The 27,878-nt window shown below is 49.2% G+C and overlaps 1 protein-coding gene across 12 annotated transcripts; it reads right to left on the bottom strand.

Annotated features, from left to right (window-relative positions):
• Positions 1–327: 327 nt before the first annotated feature.
• Positions 328–27,330, bottom strand: LOC308147628 (mitogen-activated protein kinase kinase kinase kinase 4-like). Of its 12 annotated transcripts, none has more exons than XM_080519892.1 (32): positions 27,098–27,330; positions 26,694–26,759; positions 17,860–17,916; positions 15,249–15,374; positions 15,023–15,133; positions 14,832–14,922; positions 14,525–14,655; positions 14,387–14,441; positions 14,128–14,206; positions 13,261–13,436; positions 12,383–12,455; positions 12,094–12,304; positions 11,841–12,002; positions 11,425–11,511; positions 10,592–11,143; positions 9,829–9,978; positions 8,919–9,161; positions 8,544–8,635; positions 8,287–8,426; positions 8,048–8,142; positions 6,574–6,752; positions 6,323–6,452; positions 5,620–5,898; positions 4,698–4,815; positions 4,334–4,504; positions 4,027–4,170; positions 3,806–3,940; positions 3,631–3,731; positions 3,389–3,538; positions 3,135–3,294; positions 2,905–3,044; positions 328–2,534 (listed from the first exon to the last, which is right to left on the bottom strand). In XM_080519892.1, the coding sequence occupies exons 1-32, from the start codon at positions 27,152–27,154 to the stop codon at positions 2,451–2,453; spliced, it is 4,545 nt and encodes a 1,514-aa protein (XP_080376018.1). In that variant the 5' UTR covers positions 27,155–27,330; the 3' UTR covers positions 328–2,450. The 12 variants fall into 12 exon arrangements, with proteins under 12 accessions (XP_080376018.1, XP_080376022.1, XP_080376023.1 ...); XM_080519896.1 differs by having other exon boundaries at positions 4,334–4,501; XM_080519897.1 differs by having other exon boundaries at positions 6,323–6,431.
• Between the last annotated feature and the right edge of the window lie 548 nt (positions 27,331–27,878).

The following is a 27,878-nucleotide window of genomic DNA, read 5'->3' as shown; positions in this document are numbered from 1 at the left end:
CCGGTACGATGGGCTACATCCGGTTACTGTTGTAATAATAGTTCCGTCTAATTATTAGGGATTAAAGAATAAAAATAAAAAATGGGATGTTTTTGAGTTTCATAAAAAGAAAAAAATATTATGAATAATCAAACTAATTAAAAGTGTTTCAAATCATCCAGTGGATTTATACCGTTATCCCAGTCAATTTGAAACCGTGAAAGTTGTTTACATCCGTGTACACACACTTAAGGGTCCACATAAGTATAACCAATTGTGAGACAGGGTTTCATTTGATAACCGCAACCCATATCAATCTTTCCAAAACAATAAAGACAGACTCGGCACTGTAAATTACTTCTGATTTTATTCAATGGAAAAAAAAAGACCGTCAGGAAAATACAGTAATTCCCATAGTACACATAGAGAGAGAACATAAATTAGAGGCATGGCAGAGTGACGTTCGAGGGGAATCATGTCACCTGGCACTGTCTGATCCACGCAGCCAGGGGCACACACTGTGCACAATGCAGGATGTCGAGGAATCAGTGAAATGACACTTCTGGACTTGTGTAATTCACAAAGTGAGCAAAAGGTAATTATTCCTGTACACAAACATCTAAATGATAGTACAAAAAAGGGGGTAATACAAAATACAAAACAGGAAGGGAATACAAGGGGAGGGGAAAGGGAAGTGGGTTTGGGGAAACTGCCCTCAAAAGAAACCATAAATACTCATATGGATGCACATTGGTTTAACAAAACAATTGCTTCTGTAAACATTTTCAACATAAGGTGTGCATTACATTTTCAAAAACCACTGCAGTCGCATAATTATTTGAAAGGTTATATAATAAAAACAAGACTAAAAACTAAGTCCGAGTTAAAAATATGCCGCTTGGTTCACGCTGCCGTCTGGAGTGGTTCCGTAACACTGCTGTAAGAACGGGAGGTTTGTGCCCTTCATTGCGTTTAAACGTACAAGACAGCGAAAGCACCGCGTTGCAATGTCCTGCAGCTCTCAGACAGCGAAGGCACCACCTTAAACTGAGAGCGGAGTCCATATATGCCGCGTTTTCTCATTCATACGTGCACGGGATGGAGTCTACAAGAAACAGAGGAGTTAAAACGGTGCGGAATGACGAGCACGTCTGGCATCTGTCAGTAGATTTCAGAAGATGCACGAGGAGGAAAAGGAGGATGAAGGAAGAGTCCTTGGATGGGAGGCAAAGGTTCGGTTAAAGTGGTGTGGAAGTAACCAGCGGTGCGACAACAAAAAGAGGTCCGATACCGAATCACGCAGGCTGATTCCGATTCTAAAGAGTTCCCGCCAAATCCAAACCAGATGGAGACGCTTTCTAAGGCAGCTAAAATATGAAGTTTCCTTCAAAACACAGAGTGAGATGAAGACATGGAACTGTGCAGGCGGAGGACAATCAAACCTTTGTTCCCTTACTGGCCTCCATGCTACCTTAACGGCCACCTGCTAATTCACAGTTTATCCTAGCCCTACTCATAAAGGACGTTAAAGGAGAAACCCACAGAAACTTGATGAACCTTACATTTCTGGCTGTTCCGTAGTTTTTCTTTTTTGACATCCCCTGTAAATGAATCAGACTTCATGATGACGTAAATGTCACGATGATAACAAATAGTGGATTTTTCCTTTAAATCTCCTTTATAAGTGTCTTCGTGCGCTTCATTTATGTGCAGCGAGTCACATACAAAGTGTACAGTGTATTTCAAAAAACAAACTGGGGCTAATTTCGTCATGCTGTCATAAACGGGGCTCCTCCTGGCCGACATAACCTACAGCACACGAGGCAAATGTGGTAAAGGTGTCTGGACAAGCCGTGTCAGTATGTACAAGCTCACATCCAGTACCCTGTTTTACACGGGTTACATCGAGAAGGTCCCTTAAACAAGTCTTCACTTCGACGAGGTGAAGGCAGAAAGTGAAGGCGGCAGATTTACACGAGGAGCAGGGAACTGCTGCGGATGTAGTGTGGAGTTTTACCTGAACGGGACCGAGACTAAAGCACTGCTACAAACACGTGGGGCTCCTCTCTGGGAGCCTTTTTCTCGGCCCCTCAGACAAACGTCAAGTTCTACTATGACAGAAAAAGATTTGCTGTCAGCGGGCGACAGATCCCCCCCTCATCCCTCAACGGGAGGTAGAGGACGGGGTGGGAAAAAAAATCTGGAGGCTCATTCGTGAGGGGGGAGGGGGGGGGGGGGTGGTGTTTCTGTTGTACACTCAAGTGAAACACACCTAGCCCCAACTTTGTTTCACCTTTTCAGTCTAATCTGTTTGTTTGTTTCCAAGTAGGTAACAGGAGGCTGTTCTCTCCAGCTTCAGCCCTCAAGGCTGTTTTCGCTTCTTCTTCTCCTTCATCGTTGTTGTTGGTAAGCGTCACAATGGTCATCTGTTGGTCACTTTGTGGGTGTGTGGTTGTCTCGAAGCTCAGTGTCTACCAGCTCATGAGGGAGGAGCGCCCCAGGGTCATGAAGTAGACTTGGCTGGCGCCTCCTTGACGCACAGAGGCGAAGAAGACCTGCGAGAGGACGGAGAAGTCAAAGCATGTGAGTTAAACTGCCTCTTGAACTCATTAACGCACATTTTACTCAAAGAAATGTAAACCAACACTCTTCCTCCACTTTTCAGTGTTTTCCCAGTGAGTACGGGGTTTTTAATGAAACTTCCGGTCCAGTGCATCATGCCATGTGCCCTGATGCTCTGCCACATAATCACAAAGGAGCGGCTCCTTTCTTTTTCTGTTCTACTTTTGCATATCATGCATCTTTTCATCTTCATAGCTTCAACGCTTCAAAGTTGCACCCGTCATTTTGTACAGCACGCAGAGCTTTCTGTCATGGCTGATGAGCGAAATGAAAAATCTACAGAAGCATAAAAGTCATCCTCACCTTGTCGTTCCTCTCACACAGGAACTTCAGTCTCTGGGCTCTCTTGTGCATGAAGACGCCGTCCAGGTGGCCCGTCTCCACAGAGCGGATCTCTATCGCCTTTTCACCCCAGCCCATGATCTGGTTCGACCTAATGTAGGCTGCACAGCCACAAAAAGGAGAGCGTTGTTAGAAAGTCTCATAAAGACTCAGCTTTCTTCTCGACACGCACAGCGGACGGTCTTCCTTACCCACTGAAGTCGGCATTTCTCCCCACTGCAGCACCACGTCCTTGGTGATGCGCCCGTAGGTGTTGACGTAGACGCCTTCGTCCTCGTAGCACACCAGCAGCTCGATGCCGTCAGTGTTGGGCAGGATGATGATGGCGTGGCACTGAATGCTCGTCTGGATCTGATGGGACACGGAGAAGAGAGAGTTGAAAAGGAGAGAACCACAAGAAGAAGAAAGGAGGTTATGATCCGGCATCGTGTGTGTGAAGGCTCACATGTGTGGGCAGGTAGATGTCGTATACAGCACCGGAGTCCACATCCACAGCGTGGAAGCCTGAGCAGGAGCCATAGATGACCTTTAACCTCTGACCTTCTTCTACAGTCAGGTCGACCAGCAGAGGCCTGTGCACCAGGTCACCAAATGACTGAGGGCAAACAAGAAAAAAAACAACAACAAAAAAACACAAGTTAGCCAGAAGGTCGCAGCCTGAAATAATCCAGAAGGGGCCACGTTTACCTTAAAGGCCATGAATTTGTGGTAAGGTTTGGGGGCCCACGCGTAAACCTCCACTGCATTCTTCAAAGCCAGCACCAAGAACTTAATCCTCTCGTACTTCACTGCAATGGAGAGGAGAAGATGTTCAGTTGTTCATCTGGTCAAGTCGCGCTGTGCCTCTGAAAGTGACACGTACCAACTTTGTAGTGCACGCAGCCCTCCAGGTCGCCCACGTTCACCCAGCCCTGCTTCTTCTCCACCTCAGGGTCGTTGTGCAAAATCTTGTTACGGAGCCACGACAGGTAATACACTCGCAGTTTGTTCTTTTTACCTGCAGCAGGTGGAGCTCACATTAGCCTTGAAAAGCTAAAAAAAAAAAAGCACAGTCCTCCTCTTGTGTATAAAAAGGTCTCGTACCCGATATGGTGACCAGGACGTTGAGCCCCTCCAGGACGTCCATCTGCTGGATGCGGCGGCGGTTGATCAGGGGGTAAACTTTGCCCTGGCCGCTCCGGTCAAGCAGCATCAGCCCACTCTCCGTCCCCACCAGCAGATTCACTCCTGAACGATCACAGACGTCAAAAAATGAATTATTTCTCATCGCCAGCAGGAGGCTACAACACCACTAAGCTAAAAGCTCAATGTTCAGCACAGCAGGGTGCTCTGAAATAAAAATCAACGACTTTCTGCCGTTATCCTGAGCCATTTACGAATCTGAACTCACCCCAGAGTGCCGCACACAGGATCTCAGAGTTGAACCTCTTCTTGTACTTGCGGATCTCCGGAGTGTCGCTGGGTGGACGCGTGTTGACCGGGTTAACGTTGACCACCGAACCCTTACGGGACGGGTCGGCCCTCAGCGGGTCGGCGAGACGTCCGTCTTGCCCAAATCCTGCTGGAGACACAACGAGCAGTGGTGAACATCAGGTTTACACTATTAATAAAGTCATTTCCATTCATCTGTTAAACTTGTATGCTATCATTCTTATTGTTTCTTTGGTTTTTGGAAGAATTTGGACGTAGTCGGGTCTCAATTCGTTTTGATCTTACCGCAAGTGAAATGATGAAGCTACTACCTGTTAACTTACCCATGTTGTTGAGGGAGCTGCCACTGGATGGCGATATCTGGAGGAGGCGTGGGTCAATGAAGGGAGTGAACGAGGAGGAAGACTTGTGTTTGGACATGGAGTTGCTCTCTGACTGGGACTGAGGGAGACAGCAGACATTTAGGGAACCACACGCCACACAGCCAGGAAACAAACAAACGGCCGAGGAGTTCGGGGGCTCATAAAACACCCCTCAGCTGCGTCCAGGCAAACAGATCCGCAAAGGAGATGACGTGCAGTCGTGTTAGTCGTTGTGAAGCGAGTCAATGAGGGAAGAACATGTGCAGCGAGGGAAACGTGTTGAGAGAACGAGTCAGATCACTGGGCGGCTGTGGAGTGTTAGAGAAGAAACTGCTCCCGATGAAGCCCAGGCAGATTACGATCAACACTCCACCACCAAAGATACTCATTGAATGCAGTTTGGTTAAGAATTAAGATGACCAGAGCTAAACTACGGACTCATGTCCCCAGGTCCACCACACCAGCCATGCCATTGTTTATTTTAAAGACACCATCGTGCAAAGTCCTGCTTAAAAAAGAAAGAATCACTGGTGGTTAGTTGCAACACGGCCCCGGTTTGGTTGCCTCCATGCCGTGGCGGTGTTGTTCCACCAGGTGGCAGCGGTGTTAACAGGGAAGCAGAGCAATGCCATCGTTGTCAGGAGGAGAAAGAGGCTGCAGCAGCTCAGAAGATTCAAGGTGTCAGCTGAGTCGGAGAGAAGCCATGACGACACGGGGGAGCGGCTCGGATCAACACCCGAGGACTGGACGGCTGGAGGGTACCGACTCGGAGGTGCAGCGCCGTTTCAAAACGAGCAACAAGCAATCTGCATCGGTCTGAGCCCGTACGCTCTGCAGCCGTCCACTCCTCACCTGCCGGCCTCGGCGGTGTGAAGAGACATACCTCGATGGCAGTGAGCTCGTCCAGTGAGATCTGTGTGGACATGGCAGGGCTGGCAAGGCCAGATGACGAGGGGAAAGGGGGGGAGGAGGAGGACGAAGTGGAGGTGGAGGAGGAGGATGGGATGGTTGTGGAGGAGGATGGGGAGTGATGGCTTTGCTGGATAAGGTCTGGGAGGTGGTGTATGCGGCCGGCAAAGTTGTTTTTCTCTGGGAGGCCGTGGCCAGAGCTGGGCGAGGAAGAGGAGGAGAGGCTGACCAGCCGCTTTATGTCAGCTGTGCTCTGGAAGCAAGAACAGGCACATGTGGGCTGGAGCAAGCAGGTGGAGGAGGAGGAGGATGAAGAGGAGGAGCTTTATGTATGGAAGCCTTGATATCTCTTATCAGAACATATTCTTTAAACATCATCTCAGCATCGCACAGAGCTGTGAATGTAAATCATAACAATTTGGCAAAGTGGATCTTCCTTCAGCTCATGTGAAATGGGACTAAAGTAAAAAAGAAGTTAACATTTCATCAAGACACACAGTTATTATTAAGCTAAACAAGGACTTGAATTTGCCAACATGCATTTCCCTTTTAATGATTCCATGAGGATGAAGAGGTATCGTGTCCCTGAACACGAAAGTATCAGATTTAACATGGGGCGTTAGGTAAAAATGGAGTCTTCCTTGTCAAACGAATACAGTAAAATAGCTCTGTCTTACCTGTCTAATGACCAGAGTGCCATCTTTGGAGGGTGTGAGGGCCTGGTCGCTCTCCGAGTCTTCTACCAGCATGGTCTTTGCGGACTCCGTCTCTCCGTTGCTGAACCTCCTGCGAAAGCCATGGGAATATCTGATGCCCCACGACCAGACCAGCGTTAACAGTCATGCAGGGAAGCCATGCGCTTGACGGACTGACAATATGCCGGTGAGCGCAGCAGAAAGCGGCGAGTGCGTGTCATTGCTCTGCGTACCCAGCTCTGGAGTCCTCGGCTCCTGAGGTGGACTCGTCTCCTGCTTCTTGTTCCACCTCCTCATCGTCGTCCTCGTCGGTTGTGCCCGACTCGTCGCTGGAGGAGGAGTAGTCGGTCACTTTGTGTGGCGGCCGCACGTCATCCACCGCACGGAGCTCCTTGGCCAGAGCGGTCAGGTCCTGAGAGGAGCAGGGAGGACGTTTCAGACGGAGAGTCAAACTTCCAGGAGGGCCCAGCCTGTTTTGACCGGCGCTTCCCAAACCGCGATAAACCTCAGGGGCACTATTTCCCGATATTGAGAAATGCTGGTCAAGACGGTGGCCTTACAGGATTACGGACTGAGGTACAGTTCAGACTCATAGTGCAGTGAATCAGTGCAGGACTGGCTCTCGTATTCAAGACGATCTGAAGGGGAGCTCGAAGGCATCCCTCCTCGCTTCCCAGAGACTTTAAGAGGAGGAGAAATTTAGGTATAGACGGTCAGTCCCTCCAGAGAAATTGTGACGGCACAGTTGCAAAATTTAGCTTCAGTTCAAATTAGCGCCTCAATATCTCCTGAAGTACGGCAAATTTTCGCCAAGCTTCCAGTCAGAACACTGAACAAATACATGTCAAAAATGCACAAAACCTCACACACAGCAGATCCGTCATTCTGAGGAGGCAATGGTTGGAAAAAATATAAGGGACAGGGATGTTTGGGCTTCTTGCTGAAGCTTTTGCAGCAATTATTTTTCATAACAAATGATTGCACAAGTATTTTTTTCCGGAGTCATAAAGAATGAAGATGCTTCTCAGCAAGTTTCCCATGAGTAACTCATCACCCCCCCAATTTCCAGGTTAAGGAGGAGGCGAGGAGGTTTAATGCTTGCAAAACGTTTGGTCGGGTCAGCACTGAGTAGGAGAAGGGAGGAGGGACACTTCCCAAACAGAACGCAGTTTATCCAACGACAACAACAAAGCCAGGTGTGACCTGCTCCGGCCGGTACACGGAAACAAGGGACAGCATGTTTGCATTCAAATGTACTGTAGTGGCATTCAAATCCAGGCTCAAGAAGCTGCGGTGGGGAAGGAGGAGGGCGGGGGGGGGGGCGCTTCTCTGGTGCTTTAGTGGCGGCAGGCAGGGAAAATACCGGGAGGTTCAATCGCAGGCGGGGGAGAAGACGAGCTAATGAAAAGGACAATAGCGACTCCCCCACAAAGGAGCAAAACTTCTTTCAGCGCACGTTTTTCTCATATGATGCAATGAGTGATTCAGCGGTTCAAGCAGAGCAGAGGTGAGACTGTGTCGACTCGTTTGAGAGGCTTACCACGTCGGCCTGAACAATCAGGAACCAGTGGATTCACCACAAGTGTCCCACAGCAGGTGGGGGAAGAATTAGTGGTAGAAAATAGAGCGGGGGAAAAAAAACAAAAAACGATTGGTTCCCATTCATGGCTTTAAGTTGAAGGAGCGCCTCAGTGGCGGTGGACTCACCGCCGGCCGGGTCGGCCTGGACAGGTTCTTTTCATCTTGTTTTTTAGAGGCGGCTTCAGGCCGCTGGAGAGGAGATCCTTCAGATTTAGAAGAAGCTGTGCGGAGACAAAAGGAAACCGCGTCAGCCAGAGGAAACACAACCTCTGATATCAAAGCTGACAGCAGGTTAGCTGCGGTGACTAGAAGAAGGAGCTGACGAGCAGTTAGTAAAGGGAGGGAAGCGCAGGCGAGTACAGTACCAGGGGACTCACAACGTGGCCTGAAACGGTCCCCCGGGCTGGCCTGAGCGCTGGAGTTGGAGGAGCCGGAGGAGCTGCCGCTGCCCGGCCGGGACTGTAGCTTCTCCACCCGATCCCACAGGGGACGCTGCTCCACGTTACTGAGGGGGACACGCAGGCAGTGTCACAGTTAATACACTACAAACCAAATATTTAGTTTCTTCACGCCGGAACGCGACATGGACAGCCCTGAATCCTTCGGAGGTCTGTTCCCTCACCTTCCAGCGTTCCTCTGGCCGATGGGCTGCGACGGCAGCGGAGACTCCCGGCGGGACAGCACAGGGGACCTGGACGTCGTCCTCACTGGCACCTGGAAGACACACATTCAAAGATCCTCACCCGTGTGAAGAGCAACACAACCCGAGGCCTCACTGCGATCGAAGACACCCGACACCGAGAAACCTTTCAGAATCAGATTTGAACAATGTATATGATTGTTAAAAAAAACAACATTTGTTCAGATTGTGGCCTCTTTATTTTTTGTTTAATTTGATAAAAACCTGGAGTGACACAAAGAGCATGGTGGGTGAAGTGACATGAGGTGGAGTGGATGACAGAGGGGGAGGGGGGGGAGGGGGAAGGTGGTCCTTTACCTTGGGAGGCACCTCCTCGCTGCTGGTCTGAGGGTGATGGAGGGGAGGTTGGGGTTGGGAGTCAGTGCGTGCAGGTGATGGGTGGTGGTGCTGGGAGCGCAGGTGGAGCTGTGCAAAGTTAGAGGCCACGCCTCCAGACTCGCTGAAGGATTGCGAGCGAGCCACCACGGGCGGAGGAGGAGGAGGAGGAGAGGGAGCGGCGTTGTTGCTGCTCTTTAGAGCAGCCAGGTGGGACCACTGGACCTTTTAGGGGAGCGAGGAGGGAGAAGGGGAGGCGGGAAGGGGAGGGGAGGGGAGGTGAGACAAGCAGACAACACAGTGAGACATGAAGGAAGATGTGTGTGGCTTTAAGAGATACACATGCACACAGAAGACAACGCACGACACAAAACAATGAGGGGATTTACTCGTCACTTTTGTACAGATATTTTATTTGTATGAAAAACTGCAGACTGCAGTCATGAATCAGGCTTGTGTGGACTGGTAATCTGATCAGAAATAATAATTTATTTATAAGCTTGGCCACACCAAAAGAAAATCAAATTGCCACAAATGCCAAGTACTGATATGAGTATTTGATATTGAAATTTTTGCAAATATTTATATGAGATGTTTTTTATTTATTGAATATAAATTTCATTAGAAACACTTTTTGTCTTATTATGACTTTCATCTTATTATGGCTTGATCTCAGTGAGCACTGAGTAAAATGGCCCCTGGTGCCCGTGCATGTACGGTACAGGGACAAAGATTGTTTTCTTTTAGTTTAATTTAGCTGGCGCTCCGAATCAACCCCGGCGTATTAAACTCTGCGTGTGATCCTCCGCTCCACGGCTTAAAAACGGACCCCGGCAGTGAGGAAGAGAGAGGGAGAAGAAACAGGTGGGAGGAGCAGGGGAGGAGGAGTTACCTGAGGCTCCATGGGCCGGTGCATGGCGGAGGCCTCAGAGGAGCCGCCATTGGAGAACGGTTCAGAGGAGCGGGGAGGCAGCGGGGGCTGCTTGGGAGGAGGTGCGATCTGAGGGGAGCCCTGAATGTTCTTACGGTAGCGCTCGTCGGCCTGGGGTGAGGAAAGGAGGAACCGTAGAGGAGAGAGAGGGTGTGAGGGTCTGGGATTCCTTGTATACTCTTGGATTGTTGTTCACCGACAATAAACACAATTTGCGACCATATTAAACATGCTGGAAGCTGTAAAGACACATAAGATGTGAGACTCCTTCAAACAAACGTGGCTGTAGTTACACAAACAGTGGAGGAAAAGATGGCGGTTATTGACACAACAGGTCCGCCTGTTAGTTCGGGCCTCGACCATCCACATGCAAGAGCCCGCTCTGCAAACAGAGAGCAGCCAGACTGAAGAGATTCTCAGGCTGAATATCGAAAAATCCACCCTGAGGCAGTACAGCGAGGAATAACGAAACATGTCGAAAATCTTTCAAATCAAAAGGCCGATCATTCTTCAAGCTTTTGTTCATGACGCTCTTAAGTGCCGACTCAGTGGTTTTTATTAGTCTGAGTACTAGTAAGTCTGTGGGTTATTCATGTCATTCAAATAAGACAGTATTTACTTCTTGCTCGCAGGATTACCGCGGACACGGTGTGAAGGCAAAGCAAGAAGCAGCTGGAAAGAGCAGGCAGTGGTAAACAGAGCCGAGGAGGAGGAGGAGGTTCACCTCTCTGATTGGCTGAGGAGGGTGACCGACGGGCTCGGCGGGCCTGTCGGGCTCCGAGCCCTCTGCCTGGGAGGGCTTACAGTCAGTGGGGGATTCTGGCACGGGGGGGCTCGGGGAGTCTGAGACGCGACTGGGACTGGGGTCCTCAGAGTCTGCGCTCTGGGCGTTACTGCCGTCTGAGGGGGTCGCGTGATTGGCTCGGGACGCCGCGCAGGCGCCTCTCGCGAGGGCAACGGCCGCGCCGAGGACCTGCGCTTTCGGGGCGGTGCTGAGCGCTCTGCTGTCGGGGGGCAGGGTGGAGGTCTGTGGTGGTTTGCTACTGTCTAGGGGGGGTTTAGTCTTGTCGCCGGGCTGCGCTTTGGGCTCGTGCTGCAGCGACAGCAGGTAGGCCTGCTCCTGCTGCAGGCGCTTATGCAGCCGCTCGGCTTTGCGCTGCTCCTCCAGCTCCCGCCACTTGAACTCCTGTCGCAGCAGAGCGTAGGGGGGATTCAGGGGGGTGAGGGGAGAGCTGGCAGCCTGACTGGGCCTGTTCAACTTATTCTGACAAGCAGCCTGTTCGAGGGGTTAAACTGTTACATAAAATCACACGTAAACAGGCAGACAGTGCAGTGAATTCTGTAAAGACACCACCTCAGTCTTCATTAGAACAAATCCAATCAAATACATTGTAAACTCTGCATGCAGATGTTTATGTCAATCGCTTTACAGGTTCATGAAGAGCTGTATTCCAGCTCTGCATCATGAACCTGCTTCAATATATCTTTTTTTTTTTTGAGCAGGCTGAATCTGAGTAACTGAGGAGGTCAAATGTTTTGAGTGTGTGATTGACTGACCAGTAGCATGGCCTGTTCCCGGAGCAGCTGCTCCTGCAGCATCTCCAGATGCCTCTGCTCCTCCTCCAGCTGGCGCCTGATGTACTCCTGTGAGGAGGAGAAGAACCAGCCAGGATCAGATGGAGTGAAGTGCACCTCCACTGCCGATCGACTGTCTGTGCTCACGTCTGGAAGCTGCTGCTGCATCGCTGTACTAAATAGTGATCCAAAATGATCATCGGGGTGTTTTAAATGTTCGAGGACTCACTCTGTGATCTTTATTAACCTCAACATATATTTGAAGAGGCTCGTCTGCCAGTGGAGTTTCAGCTGGATTTCTTCAAACGTGGCTTTTCCTCATTAAAACGACTTTGCAAGTGAACAAACCTGCTGACCTCCTGCACATGAGGCACATTCTGACACCACTCTTCACCAACCTGCTCGCGATCGTTCCTCCTCTTCTCGTCCTCAGCGCGCCTGCGTTCCTCCTCCTCTTTACGCCTGCGATCCATCTCCTCGATGCGCCGCTTCTCCTCCTGCTCACGCCGGCGCTGCTCCCGCTCCTGCTGCCTCCTCATCTCCCGCTCGCGGCGCTGTTGCTGTGGGTCCAGACCACATGGGGATGTTGGCCAACAAAAGGCGGGAACTCATCTGCATCGATTCAAATCTCCAAAAGAAGCATCAGCCGACCTCCTCCAGCCGCCGCCTCTGCTCCTTCTGCTGCTCGATGCGTTTCTGCCTCTCAGCCAGCAGCTGGCGCTTGTACTCCTCCTGCTCCCGGAGCTGCTGCTCCTGGAGGAGCTGCTGGTGGCGCAGGGCCTCCGACCGCTCCTTGTTCTCCTGCTGGAGGCGGATGAAGTCGCGGCGCAGAGTGGACTCTCCGGGGACGTTGACGATGGAGCTGCGGGACGGGAGGGATGGGGAGCACGGGTCAGACCGCCATCAGACAGGAGGGGAGGGGAGGTGTGAGTTTACATACCTGGGCTCTCCTTCCTGCTCCGGAGGATCCTCCTCTTCCTCCTCGCTGCCGCTGTACTCGTACTCCGTCTCATCTGGTCATGAGAAATAAACAAGACCCATGAAGTCACATGAGAAGCCGTCTGTTGCGCCAAGAAGGTGATGACCTGAAGTCAAATAAGCTGGTATGTACACATAATGAACATCAGGGAAATCAGAAAATAACATAAATCAACTATTATTGTTTTATTCTTTTTAATCCCATTTCCTCCTGAAATTGTTATAAAGTTTTTCCACATATAAATCCATGTTTAACTATTTTATATTTATTGACTGATCCTGCTTTGGTTCATCTAGTTCATTATTTAAACATTTACTATTTATGTAATTACTTTTACATTATTATATTGCCATTTTATATTCTTATACGTACTTTATAATGTATTTATATTGGCAGTTTTAACATTTTCACTGACATTGACTTTGGGTGTATTTACGTTTTGTGTATTAAGTATTTTTTTTAATCTAATTTAAGGGATAAGCAAAAATAAGCCTTGGCTTCAGCCTCTACCCTTTTCAGCTACAAATATTGTAAAAAGTAAGAAAGCAAATAATGTGTGCGTGAACTTTTCAGCACTATGAACTAAATGCAAAAAATTCACCTTTTGTAACCAAACATAAACCATTCATTGAGTTCAATCTACCCATATAGGCAAATTAACTTAAATTGAGTTTGTATCCGTGATGTATTTGGCTTTCTGCATTCATTTCCTGCAAACTCTCACTACTACCTGCATGAGCTGAACCTCCTGTTAAACCAACACTTAAAAGAAGTCTGAATCAGTGCAAAGGAAGCCTGTCAGGACAGCCACCTCACAAAAGGAAAAAGATGGGACGCACCTTTCTCGCCCCTCTTCTTCTTGGTCCGATCGATGTGGTCTTTGAGCTGGATGCGGACCTGCCTCTCGTTGGGCTGGTCTCGGATGAAGGGGTGCTTCAGCAGCTGCTCAGTGGGCGGACGCTGCGTGTAGTTCTTCACCAGACAGCCCTCGATGAAGCTGAAGAATTTCTTGGACCTGCGGCGTTCACACATGAGAGGTTTTTTATTCTTTAATGAAACGAGACAGTGCGGACGAGTCGGGATACTTTGGCAGAGCGCATCAAAGGATCCTAAGTGAAACGGACATTTCTGCAAACAAGATCTGATTCCAAATTACCCATCAGCCCCGACAACACTCCCTCCATTCATGCCTCTGATTTCGCAGCATAAACTGAGGTTAACGCACACGGACAGGCAGCACAGTGAACACACCACAGTGAGATTATTGTCACCGCTGCACCTGCTGTCTGGGAAGAGCGAGACTCGCTTCTAATTAACCGAATCACAATCGAGATGACAACAGCTAAACGGCCCGCTATTTTCAGGCTAACTTTCGTGATCCCGCGGCCGCTAAAAATATTTCAACTAATCCATCCGAGCTGTGGAGGCAGCCGAAGAGATGAATGGGAGGAAGCGGGAGTTATTTCTGTGCCAGGACAGGCTGGAGCAGCGAGAGCAGGTGTAGCACAGATGTTCAGCTCGGCAGCGAAGCACTCGGGCGAGACTGAGCCCTCAGATTTAAATCGAGTCAGAGTTGCATGGTCCCAGAGAGAAAGCAGAACACACACAGGAGGCCTTTACATCAAATATCAGAGGCCGACTGAACGTGGGACTGTGTCGGGGCATAGAAATACAGACGCGGTGGGAATTGTCTGGGCGTGACTCACCATTTCTTGGACTTGAGTCTTGGAGGAGGGTTTCGTGGAATCAGGAAAAGGGCCCGCATGGGGTGCATGTCGCAAAGCGCTGTAGGACAAATCGCAACAATTAGTGAGAACACTGACAATGTACTGCTCTTCTGACAGAATGTATTCCCGAATACTGCACGTTTATGTCATTTTTATTTTTCCAACTTCAGGTGAAAAGGACGCCTGACGTCATCACCTGAGTTCTACCTTGCACAGAGTAATAAGGTATGAAACTCACGAGGCGCTCCTTCGGCCATTTCAATCGCTGTGATGCCACAAGACCAAAGATCACTCTGCAAGAGAAAACAACGCTCTTTGAGAAAACCGAGCGCGGGAAGACATCTGGTCTCCGTTCAGGTTTCTGAGGCGATCTTACCCTGTAATCGTATGTTGCGTCTGGGTTCTCGTCACAAGCGATGACCTCAGGCGCCATCCAATAAGGAGTCCCGATGAAGGTGTTCCTCCTGCCCACCGTCCGATCCAGCTGAGCGCTCACACCGAAATCCACTGCAGAGGGAAGAGAGAGACCACCACTGGTTACGTGCCGGATAAAGACGTTTTCATGGTTAACGTCTGCAGGAGAAACTCGTGGCTTTTCAGCCGAGTCGACGACGGATCTTTCGGGGGCTCGCACTGCCGTCTGCTTTCATATCAGTCAAAGTAAGAGTGAAGCTTGAGCTCACCCAGCTTCACTTCAGCGTTCTCGGTCAACAGCACGTTCTGGCCTTTAATGTCCCGGTGGATGACGTGGTGAGCGTGTAAGTGGGCCAGGCCCTGAGGAGAGCGAGAAAGAGAGACCATGTCAGAGGTGAGATGAGGAGGAGGAAAGGAGAAGGGGGGGGGGGGGGGGGGGGGGGGGGGGACGACGACTCACTCTGAGGATCTCTCTGGAGATGTAAGCAATCCAGTCCTCCTTCAGCTGGTTGCCCTTGGTGTTCTTCACCAGGTCTGTGATCGAACCAGCACCACAGAACTCCATCACCAACTACACACAAACAGACAAGCAAACAAACAAACAAAAACACAAACAGCAGGTGTCATCAGAGAGAAATGCAAACACCCAGCAGAGGCGTGACCTCGGGCAGTGAAGACAAACTCACCCAGAGCTGGTCATCATGTCCCGGTGGGCTTTTCTTAATGAACGCACCGTAGTAGGTGGCTATGTTTCTGTGGTGGGAGTACTTCTTCAGCATATTGATCTCCAGTTTAATTTCCTCCTCTTCATCCTACACACACACACACACACACACACACACACACACACACACACACACACACACACACACACACACACACACACACACACACACACACACACACACACACACACACACACACACACACACACACACACACACACACACACACACACACACACACACACACACACACACACACACACACACACACACACGAAATCAAAGTGGTCAGACGTGTTTACAAAGAAACTTGATTATTTTCCATCATCATCATCCAACCCCAACTCCCCCTTCGGTTGTCCTGGTCGCAGCGAGGGCGGAGCTTTGTGACGGCACCGCTGAGCCCCCCCTTTTCCATGTCCAGCACTCAGCTCTGAGTCTGTCATCTGCTGGCAAATGACTCCTTTGTTTGGGGATTAATGACGCCTGAGTGGGTCTCATTGTAAGTAAGATACATCAGATCGATGGTAAAGCCTCCCCATTGTCCTCCCACTGATATGAACCCGACCGGAGCTGCTTCAAGCTCAAGACGAGGCGGAGAATCCCAGGTTGGGATCACAGGGTGACCCGCGTGTGAAACGACAAGCAGATGCAGTAATCACGGCATGTTTAAACTCTGCTGGAAATGACCTTTAAAGCGGGAGCAAAACTGCCCACCATCACTTCTTCACAAAAAGGTCACAACTGGCTGCGGCGCCAGTCCCCATCGCGGGCACCCAATAGCAGCTTGACATTGATTAGCGGTGAACGCACTAATTGAACGCATGCAGAGATCAGGCCGGAAGTGGTTCACTTCACGGTTGCCCGGCCTGTGCTGCAGGGTGGGGGGGGGATGGAGGAGGCTGTGCAGCAGCGTGTGGATATGAAGACTTCTCAGCAGTAAGAGCAGCATTAGATCTCTCGTGTGGTATGCTGGCTTCACATATAGCAAAATGGCAGTTGGCTGTGGATACAGGCAGCCATCCTGCTGCTGCATGACTCGTTTGAGTTGACGTAAGCCTTTCTGCTGTCTGCACCCCCCCCCCCCTCTGCTGCGCAGCTGTTGGATTATCACACTCCCGACTGAGAGAGCTTCGCTGCCACAAGTCACATGGCAGTGGGGGGAAAAAAAAGAAAAAGAAAAAAGAAAAGCCAATCATACGGTGATGTGTGTCAGAGAAGGAGACGCGCTCTCCTCCAACAACATGGCAATGCACATCGAGATGCTTTTAATCTGTGATCGTGTGTCAGACGGCCTCTGAAGCCTTTTATCAGGCAAGTCTTCACATCTGGCAGGATGTAGGATGAAATAGATGTGCTAGTGATTAAGCTGGGTGCTGCTTGTGTTGAAATTTGAATCTTCTGCTTCGCACTTCTAATAATAAAGAATATCCTTGTTTTAACGGACGGTGGAGCTGATTCTGCACTGCAGACATTAAACCGACAGTAGCACAGAATATTGTGTCAGATGGAACAAAAAGTATGAATCGTCTACATCTTTGCAGAAATCAGGTGAGAAATGAATCCAAGGCAGTCATGTTTAAGCTATCGATGTTTCATTTTACATCAGTTTAAATGCAAAGACCTACACACGTAGACGTTTGGACCTGCTCTTGTTTTGTATTCTTAACTTGACAACAAAGACTGTTATGCCTCAGAATTATGGCTCAAACTGACTGATTACAAATCAATGTCAGTGTGATTCATAAAGCAGATAACACTTCCTTCACCCGACGTTGAACTGAGCCTCAGACTAAAGCGTCATGTCTGCAGTGTGTCACTCTTGAAAATAACAAAGAGAAATCAGACTTTAGCTCATCAATGACGATGTAACTGGACGATGAATCATTCAGGTCATGACAATATGGTTTTGACTTTGGGTGCAGGAGGAGGACAAATGACAATACCTGCAGCACAAATACAGATTAACTGGTTAAACCCAAGTTGAGTTTTCTTGTTTTGTTGTGTTTTGTTTTAAAGTGACAAATCATTTCCACTCCTCCGTCAAGAAGGCGCACCTCGTCTCCGGTCACACGGTTCGCGATGCTGTTGGGCAATACCCTCCAGATAACAACCCGGGGGAGTGCGCAGCACTGACTCATGTTGAAGTCGGCCGACGTGAGGAGTGGTAAGAGGCAAGTCGGGACACACGCACTGCGTCACCGCTTTCCTCCAGGTCTCTGATCATCACTGTGCCGGGATCAGTGGGACTTGTGGGGCACAAATGACCAGTAAGGGCTTTCTTATAAGGGTGAATAGTGGCAACCCAAAATATTCTCATAAACACGATGTTCTGAATGCTTTACTGATATTGCACTATTGTTTAAGCGGCGTCTGAAAAAAAAAATCTAAAATGAAGTGATGCGTCAGAAAGTGAATCAGAAGGCACCATTTGACCATTTAAGATGTGGAAGGACCATAAAATGTCTTTAACAAGCAGCAAAAAGTGACAGGAATGGAGCCTGTCATGTCTCTGGAGTGCATTCCTCCCGAGTGCCGTCACTGCTGAAAACAATACATCGTCGAGCCTTACTTCTGTGACGTCCATGACCTTGATGGCAGCCAGCTGTCCGGTCTTGACATGTCGTCCCTGTGAGGAAATAGGAGAAGTGAGCATCTTCAACCCGCATGACAGCGCGTCGAAAAACAACATTTTGAAGTTGTTAACAAGTGTTTTTCAATATGTATGCTGGTCAATTATTCCTACTTTGACCCAAAGAATTGCATGAAAGACAAAAATAATCCGTTTACAATGACAAGGATGCACCAATGCACTGCTGCCAGCTGATATTTTAGATGGCGGATGAGCCTTTTATTGTTCCCACCATCACAGATACCCAGCCAGATGTAGCTCACGGCCGACATAAACCGACTATATAAGCTGCATACCACAGATGAGCATATGATTCCCTCTGCTATAAGGTCCCAGCATTCCCAGACTCCTCTGCTCTCCTGACACCCTGCTGCCACTCCTTACATAAACAAAGGACCAAAATAGAGGCCTCTCTGCATCATCACTCCCTCCCTCCCACGGCCCTGAGAGGAGATAAAGCATGGGACATTTTTGGAGAGCTGGCCGGCCCACGCGGGCATTCCCCCTTTCTCCTGCAGCCCCGTCAAGTCGATACGCTGCACAGAGTGGCCTGAACAGGCCATTCAGGGCACTCATATGTGCACTCCTCCATCCTCCCTCCCTCCCTCCCTCCCTCCTCCATCGTCATCTCAGCCAGTGCATTCCATAGTCAATTGAAACTGTATGGATTATGACAATAAAAGCCACGCAGGCTTAGGGGCCCTCTCTTTTCACTGAGAGGAGGAGGAAGAGGAGGGGGGGGACTTTACAATGACTTTAATCCTTTCCACTTTGATCCCAGAGGTTGCCACTGCAAAAAAACAACACCCGGGTGAAGGTTGCAGCCAGCGGCTCCCCTCCTCACCCTGTGCAGGGGAGCAACCGCAGGCTGGTTCAGGAGTCACCGGTGGGTCCACAAGACTCACAAGTTCAATTTAGGACTCGGCAGCTGAACTGAGGCAATTTATTTTGACGGTGTTTGTGTCAATGTTGTTCTCACCCCACATGAGACGATCAGTTTGCACACTTTCATCGCAAATAATTACCATGTGGTTGTCTGATTTGGACAAAAAAGCAGCTGCATGAGCACAACAAAATCGATTAAAAAACAAACAAAAAAAGCACTCTGATGGTTGAAAAGCTCACTTAGGAAATCGGCCTAAAAGTTCCCTTTCTCTGAAGAATACTTATTTCAACTTGGAGCTTATATTTGCCAGTAGTTCCTCCTCTACAGAGCTCATATCACATCAACCCAGCAAGTTTCCCAGCTCTGGGAGGACAAGGGCTTATCACAACGACAAAGGTAATTGCATTATTATAGCCCAAACCCACCGGGTTACACATGATGAGCAACACGAGCAATAAAGGAGGAGTCTATTCAGGACTCAACTTCCAGTTGGAGTCATCGTCAGATTTAGGGCAGCAATGGCGTCACACACCTAATAAAGACATCAGAGGAAATTGGCGACACGGGCAAGTTGCTGTTGGAGGAAAGACGAAGTCTGTGCAGTAGTGATCTGAAAAATGTAGCGCTTATCAAGAAACTCTAGGAAGACCCATAACCAGAAGAAACACACATCACACTGCTCCCAACGGGTGTTTATTCAGCACAAACAGTCGGCCAAAGATCATCCATTTTTGGATTTAAGAGGCTTTGTGAGACGACGGTGGGTGGACATGACTGGGACCTTGGAAGGCGGCCATGATCGCAGTGATTCACATCAGTCTGGTGTGTTTCGCTGAAGCAGCAAGGCAAAAGCAAACGACCTCCGAGAACTGCAAGTTCACCCGTCTTCACACTTTGGGTCCAGGCTCAGGACGATGCCAGTTACCAGGAACATCTTTACCCTGGAGGATGAGTCATATCAGGATGCGAGACGATGGCTTATGATAGTATAACATTTCCCAGAAGGCTTTGTGGTGATACGATGCAGTAAATGTCAACTGCCGAGCCCTTTGTTGTTGAGAGACGCCAATTTGATTCATGTTGTGTTCACATGGATGTTTTAAGCAACTAATCAAGATTTTTCATGACTGATTAAAAAAACTGATTGTCCTGTGGGGCTCCTGTTATTTTACCCGGTGAAGCAGCCGGGCTGGGCGCGGCAGCGGAGGGGTTATCTGAGGCACCCGGCTATCACTCAGCTCTCTCTGGCCTCCATCGCCGCTCCTCTTAACCATGGCCAGATGTGCTGCTGGCCTCTGTCCAGCTCTGCACTCAACCACTGGTTGGCCGACTGCCTCCAGAGCCAGAGACGTCGAGCAAAACAGGATCAAACTATTTCTTCGCAAGCGTCGACGCACAAGAAACCTCGGCGTCGAAAAGTCAGCAGTAATGCTCGGCTGCACTGCTGGGGCCGAGCTTTCACCCTGCACTTCCTGGCTGACCAGAGCCACTCCCTCTCTGCGCCTTTCACCCGGGGAGAAGATCGATCCAACTCTGGAGATCCTCTTGCTCTGTCCAGCCGCCTTTTTATTGCTACTTTCTCCAATGAAATTTCTTCTCTGTGTGATTATTGTATTGTATATGCGCAAGGTCTTTCGGTCTGAACTCGACACTTGAAGAAAACTGCATGCCTGACGACATCCCTCGATAAACTTTGAAATAGGTGTGACAGGTGTTCTCAATTTTTACAAATGACTGAGCCTCTTTGGCAGAAACCTGGCACATTTATTAGATTAAATCAGGTAGAGATTTGTTCTATTTAGCCTAAAACTATGGAACGACTTACAGACTTATCAAGCCGAGAAAATATGAAAAACGACATGATGTCCTGCTTCTACCCAGTTGTGCCTCAATTCTCTCAGGCTGTTTCCAGCAGACCCGTCAGAAGAAAAGCTGCCGAGTAATAAATGACTGATCATCGGTGAGTAACAGCAGCAGCACATGACATGCCGGCCTGAGTCTGAGCTCCTCCACCTCACACTGCTGCATACCAGCACACTGACCCAATTCTCACACACACACACACACACACACACGCAGAGAGCCAGCCCCGGCCTCGCAGCCTCCACCCCTTGCACTTGCCCCAGAGGAGTGAGCATGGAGGTGGCACAGGACTGGATCAAGTTGAGTCGGTCAGAAAAGCCCGATAAGATCTGTCTGTTTCCTCGGCGAAACAAGAAGCGTTGGCGAGCAAAGCGGGAGACTGTCTCATCTGGCTGCGCCTTTGTGTCTCATCGCAACGGCACTCCAGTAATGAGGCAGCTCAATCAGCTACAGACAGCACACACACACACACACACACGCACACGCTCATACACAGAGAGTTTTGTTCAGTCCGGTCAGGGGGATGTTACAGGTCTTGTGACAGCCATTAGCCATGAGGGTCACTGTGGCTGTGATGGACACAAAAGGGAGACACACATGATGCGGAGGAGGTGTGGAAGCAGCGCGAGTGACAATCCACCCTACCCCCGCCTCCGCCGGTGGGCTCACAGCCAATCAGCAGCCGGGACGCTCACAGTGAGACGCTAAACGGCGCTCATTAATTAGGCAAGCGCAACCCCGAGGTCCAGCCCCGGCATCGACCCGCTGCCCCGCACAAATCCTCCAGTCAATGTGAGCTCCAGAGTCAAACAGCTGCATTCCTGCATAAGTTTGATCCTCTGATCCAAGGCTGACATTTTACGCTCTCAATACTTCTGCGATCTGTTTTCAGAATTTAAATACCAGTGAAATACCAGGACCTCTAATAACCAGTGTTGGCAGTACTTCCATCCAGGAAACGTACGACATATTGTCCCTATAATGACTCCTGACAGCAGGGATGCTTTGTCGCGAGTCGGTCGCCTTCAGGCTCTGCAGGAAAGTGCTTCTAAAGGTCTTGCTCTGTCCACAGGCTGATCCCCGACAGGCAGCTGCGGGGGGGGGGGGGGGGGGGGGGGGGGGGGGGGTGGACGAGGATTAAACCGCCAGTCCTCTCCATGGTGATCTGCACCACCTTGTGTTTGGCAAAAAGAAAAGAAAATCCTCCACTCACTCTCAAGGAGCACCTTGCTGCCTGGTGCAGCACCGTCTGGCGCCGGTCGGACACGAAGCCGTTGGGCTAACGGCGGCCACTCGCACCTCGTGTGCCCGGCGGGCGCAGACCGCCCCCGAGGGCAACACCGAGACGTCTGAGGGCAGGGGCGAGGCTGCCTCTGACGGGGGGGAACAAAGGAAGACGCTTGAAAAAGGTGTTGATTTGTTTGGTTATGACGGCTGGATGAGCTCGTATCCCCTACAAAACAAATAAAAAAATAAAAAACCCACTGGTGGGCACAGCCTATGGATGCATAGCAGGCGGGTCAGCGGGGCCGCTGCCTCAGCTCTGACTATATATGGCCAATCTGGCGTCTTTTTCTGTGTTATTACGTTATGCTTTTTTTTTTTTTTTAAAGTGTCCCTGAAATGTTTTTCAGATTTCATCTTTAGAAAGAAGAATAAATATGCTTTCGAAAGGTATATAACATTCCCAGATAAAAGTCCGAATTCCGACCCTTTTAATTGACTTTACATGATGCAGCAGACGACGGTATATTTGCGGGCCATAAATGTGAGCCGCCTGAGCTAGACCGGATATGACGTACGAGGGGTTATATGTCCCAGCCAAAACAACATCAGCTGATTGAAGAATGGAGGGGTTTGGCGATACAGAAGCACCTAGGAGCGATGTTAGCGAAGATTTAAGTGACGTATCGTTGGTTTTGGACGAAGATGAAGGAGAGGAATCATCGGAGGAAGAATTAGAAGAAAATCAAGGCGTTCAACCATACATGTTTGAGCCGTGAGTACATATTGTGTGTGACCGGGTATTTACCCGTGAGTACATATTGTGCGTGACCGGGTATTTACCCGTGTGCACATATTGTGCGTGACCGGGTATTTACCCGTGTGCACATATTGTGCGTGATCGGGTATTTACCCGTGTGCACATATTGTGCGTGACTGGGTATTTACCCGTGTGCACATATTGTGCGTGACCGGGTATTTACCCGTGTGCACATATTGTGTGTGACCGGGTATTTACCCTTGTGTCAGAGTGGGTGTTTTGCAAAGTTTATTGGTCTATTTGTCTTAAGTTTTAGCAGGTTTTAAAAAGACTTACTGAAGGTTGGGTTTAAAAATCCGTTAAAAAGCCGTTTAAAAATGGTGGGGACAGAACCAGGTTTCGGGATACGTTTCCTCTTCACAGCAAAACCAAGTGACTCTCGGATTGCGGGTGCTGTTTCGTAACAGTCATCTGTGAAATGTTGACTGCAGAGATAGGAGGCCTCTGTTGGTGTCCAGTTGGAGCGAGTGCGCTGCACTTGTTTTGTCCATAATCTCCTCAAAGTTTGATCTTTTGGGAATTTATGGACACTTACAGACGGACTGGGCATTTGGGAACACCCAGCCGCAACACAACGCTTAGGCATGGCTCTAAAAAACTGCTAAATAACGCGATAATGCAGAGCACATGTAAACAAGACGCTACGATCAGCTGTTGTGGGCGGAAGTAAATAACCCCTCATACGTCACAGCGCAAAACTACGGCAAGTTGGGAAAACTAGGTCAGATTCACAGGGCGGGAGATTTAAAGGCATATTTAGACGTTCGGCGCTCAAGAGCAAGATAGTGGTGTGATTGTCATTGGTGTGTCATATATCATTCGAAAGGGGGAAAATAATGCTAAATACTGGTGTATTTTAATAGAATTATTTCAGGGACACTTTAAATATAAATCCTTATATTCAGAGGAGAGGAGAGAAAGCCAACTGGTTCGGTGCCAACTGATAAAGAGCTCAGTGAGAACTGCTTTGTGTAACGCAAGAGCAGCACTCACTTCCATAACTCCGTCTCTGGTGTTGCGCACGCTTCATTTTTGTGTACTCGTCCAAAAATCGGATGCAAAATGCACGCGGTGACGGTATGAATTTCTTAAAATCCTCGCAGTTTCAGGTTGCAGCCATTTCTCTTTACACACTCGGCTTGTCAACAAACAAAGGCGCTTTCAAATCGGTGAATCACTTCAGTTAATAAAACCACAAAATCAGTCTGTTCCACCTGTCTGCGACTGGCGTGATTTGAAAAATCTGCTTTTTCGCTGTGAAGTCACTCTCATTACGGCTGTCGCCCGAGAAAGTGCTGCGCTGTGTTTTCAGAAGTCCACTGTGATCTGGCAGCTCTCCAGGAGCAGAGCGTGCAGCTCAGGAGGCTGCAGCAAACCCTGACATGGGATTCTGAGCTCTGGGAGGAGAGAGTTTGGCCCAAAACCTCAAGTTGGACGTCGACAACAGAGCAGAGATGCTTACGTGAATATTCATGGGATCTGATCGGCAGTGAACAGTGAAGTTAATGATCAATGTTGCTTCACCTTGAAAACGGTTTCTTGTATCAAGTCTCGTCAGTCACTTCCTTTAAGTACTGTGTAGAAAGCACAATTTTAAATCCGAGTCCAATACACCACCCTAGATAACATAAAACTCAGAGCTTTATACAGGTTTTATTCAACTATAAAGACATCTGACGTGTTTTTCCTCTGAGTAGTTCCGTCCATGGGTCTATATCGAAGCCATAAAGTCGCTGTTTCGCAAAAAGAAACGAGCGACAGTCTAAAAAGGAAGCAAAAGTCACCACAGACTCACAAGTGAAGAATCATGGCTACATTGTGTGAACTAAAAGGGCTTTGCAAAGTGTGACCGAGTGCTGGACAAAGCAGAGAAGGCCTCAGAGGGAGCAGAAACCCCACCCCGCTTTCAGTCGGGGGGCTGCTGTGATTATTCAGTCGGCTGGACTTTGAAACGCTGCAGACAAACACCTCCTTTCTGCCGATCCAACCCAGTGACGGGCTTCAGAGACCCAAAAGAGCGAGGAGACAAGCCCAGCTTTGTCAGGGTGGTGGGCAGGTTCTGTCTCCAACTGGACAGCTGCTCCTCCACCGCCGCCACCATTCCCGGCCCTCCTCGGCCCCTCTGCACATGCTCACTGGCGGCCGGCCGGCGAGCACGGCCGCCATCGCAGTGATGGACATGTGATGGACAGGAGAGTTCGCGGCAGAGCTCCAGTTTTTATGCGGCTCGTGACATTTCCTTCTGCTCAGGCGGCGTCTTTGTGTTAGCGGCAGGCTAATCTGACAGTCCTCCTCCGTCCCAGCTCCGCTCCTCCACAGCGGCAGCCGCAAATAGAATTACCAGCGGACGGTGAATGGAGCGAGAGATTAAAGGGACAAAAAGAAGGAGAAGCGGTAATTCTGGGTCCCATACGCCTGGCTCACCACCATCTGGTGGCGAGATAGCGCGCGGGCGTCACACCTCCCGCTGCCGCCGCCGCTCCTCGGCACGACGCCGCGCGGGGTGGATTTCAGGTGTGGCGACCACGTGTGCACGCAGATGGGTTCGCCCTGTGAGCGGAGAGGGAGGTGTGGTGAAGGGGTGGGGGTGGGGGGGATTCGGGGGAGTTCATGCAACGCAGGTCACTGGAGCACCGTGGGCTGTCAGAATTAAACATCCAGCTTAGCTTGCTGCTTAGCGCACAGGCGAACTGATGGTTTTTTGGCTTCCCAGTGAGCGCTATTAACACTCAGGCCCAAGCTTAGTAAGCTAGAAGCAGGAAAAAAAAACCCACTTCCGCAGCAAAACGAAGAAACGGGACCAACAAAGATCCTTGCATGGATTTCAAACAGAGATCTTGCTGAATTTGCTTTCAAATATATACAAAACTATAGATATGGACTGTGCAAAAGGAGGTTAATACTTCATGAATGATGATATTTTTACAAGTTATCGCGCCAAAGGCCTGAAATCTTAAAGGGAAATTACATCATTATGTTTCACAGACGTTCATGGAAGCTGGTGATGAAGCTTGAATGTCAAATACAAAACATTGTCCTTGTTTCTCTGAACCATGACTCAGCAATCAAAGGTACTTTAGAAGTGGAAGGCTCATCGAACCGTCCGACTATAAAGCATTTTAGCACACCCAGGCTCCATTTTTATTTTATCAGTTCGAGGAACGACAAATACACACATAGCTAAAGCTCTTGGTTACGACACAGTTGTAAACAGGCATCAGCAATAATGTAGCTACCGACCAAAAAATAACAACAACCAGGAAGTCACTCCACATCGCCACCTATTGTACAATACAGTCGTGAACCTAATTTTAATTGGAGCCCCTTTAAAATATGTCAAGACACTACAAAAGGTTTGGTTGCTGGGTTCAATAATATTTCAAAGAAGAGTAAATTTATATTGAATATAGTGAATCAGACGGCGTCTTCAGGTCTCGTAGGGATTGACCCATCTTTGACTTCCACACCAGCTCTCTCACGTTATGTTTTCCCTCCTTGGCAACAGCCTTCAACAGCCGCAACCTTCATTTTCAGCGGGGAAATGTGACACCACAAGCAGATGGTGCACAGAAAGGGATTCCCATCCAGCAAAGTGGAACACAGTCCTGATTTACCCAGATTTGAATTCTGGATTTATTGCTACAGAAAAATAAACATGTGTCAGAGGTGCAGATGGAGGACGGGGCTTTGTTTATATGTGCTTGCCTCCTGGCCGACTTCAGGTGATGTCAGGCAGGTGATGCATCCGGATGTAGATGCTGTGATTCACCCACAACAAAGTGCAGCTGCTTTTTGCATTGGCGTTTCTCACAAAAACTAACAAAATCAAAAGTGGCCAAACCCGAACACCGGTGTGAGTGTAGAAGCAATCAGACTTTGGGAGAATGTGGGGGGGGAAACAAACCCCAGTGGTGTTTGGTGTTGGCTGGTGAGCCTCCACCGTGAAAACAGGACAGGCCATGCACTGCGCCTCAAACCAACCTTGTATACTTGTCCATAGGTGCCATTTCCAACCACCTCCACCAGCTCGAAGATCCCCGCTGGATCCTGGGAAGGAAGAAGAACACACTCGGGTGACTCGGTTTGAACATGGATGGGCGATCATTCGGGGGGCCAGTGTCCGGAGCGAGGCCAGCTGTTGCGTCCTGGTCTCCCCCGACATGCCAAACGCATCCCGAACAAAGGAAAACCAGACAGTGGCAACACCTCGCCGAGCCTCAGCGGTCATTCCCGGCGACGCCGCCGATCGGCCTCCGAACTTCCCCACATTGGACAAAACACGCTCCCGTTAACCCCCCCTTCTCCTCCTCCCCGGGCCGCCCGGGGACAGAAACCCGGCGGGCGAGAAGAGGGGGGAATAAAAAAAAACATCGGGCTGCACTCACCCGCAGTGAAGCCAAGTCGATGTCGACCAGACTTTTCGCCGGAGAGTCGTTCGCCATCTTTCCGACAAACGCACGTCGCCTTCGGAGAGAATCGGCCGCTGGAGCTCCGGCGGGGCTCCGGGGGAAGAACGAGGCTCGGGCCGCCGGCGCTTCCTCTCTCTGGGGTCCGCTCGTGAGCTGCAAACGCGGGGCTCTGGTTACTCCATGTTGAGGTGGCAGCAGCGGCTCCCTGTTCGCCTCTGCGCGTGTGTGTGTGTGTGTGTGCGCGCGCGCGTGTTGCCTCTGGAGCCAGCGCTGAGGGAAATGCCACACTTCCGGTGCTCCAACTTCAAAATAGTTTTCTTTTACGCAAAACAAATTTTTCGAACGAATCTTTTTTTTTTGGAAGTAAAAACGACACACACACACAAATCCAACAAAAAAATAAAAGCTAAAATGCCTCTAAAATAGCAAAGACCCATGATAAAATACCAAGTTCAAAAAATGGCCAAAATTGCAATTAAAAATGTTTTCATCAGCGTTGTTTCATTTTGAACGTGAATTACAAAAATACAGACATAACAATTATATGTTTCCACATGTTTAAAAAAAGAGTAGGAGAATATTTAAACTTCACTCGTCCCACACCTTGACTCTGACTATATACCATTGAAGAGATATTGTTACATCATATATTTTTCATCATCTATTGTATAATATTAATTACATTACTTATGCATGTAGTAGCTTATATATTACAAGTCTTTATGAGCAGTTTTATTATGAGATTTATCAGTTTTGA

Source organism: Blennius ocellaris (assembly GCF_963422515.1).
Source record: "Blennius ocellaris genome assembly, chromosome: 24".
Lineage (NCBI taxonomy): Eukaryota > Metazoa > Chordata > Actinopteri > Blenniiformes > Blenniidae > Blennius > Blennius ocellaris.
The sequence above is the reverse complement of the archived record's forward strand: the minus strand, read 5'-3'. Positions and strand labels throughout refer to the sequence as shown.

What these genes read in the sequence shown, in the direction of transcription:
- LOC308147628 (XM_080519892.1), bottom strand. Translation starts at nt 27,154, where the DNA reads ATGGCGAACGACTCTCCGGCGAAAAGTCTGGTCGACATCGACTTGGCT. An exon ending in CGTCCTGGTCACCATATCGG is followed by an intron (nt 3,941 to 4,026) that starts GTACGAGACCTT and finishes CACCTGCTGCAG; the next exon opens with GTAAAAAGAACAAACTGCGA. An exon ending in ACATCTACCTGCCCACACAT is followed by an intron (nt 3,295 to 3,388) that starts GTGAGCCTTCAC and finishes GTGTCCCATCAG; the next exon opens with ATCCAGACGAGCATTCAGTG.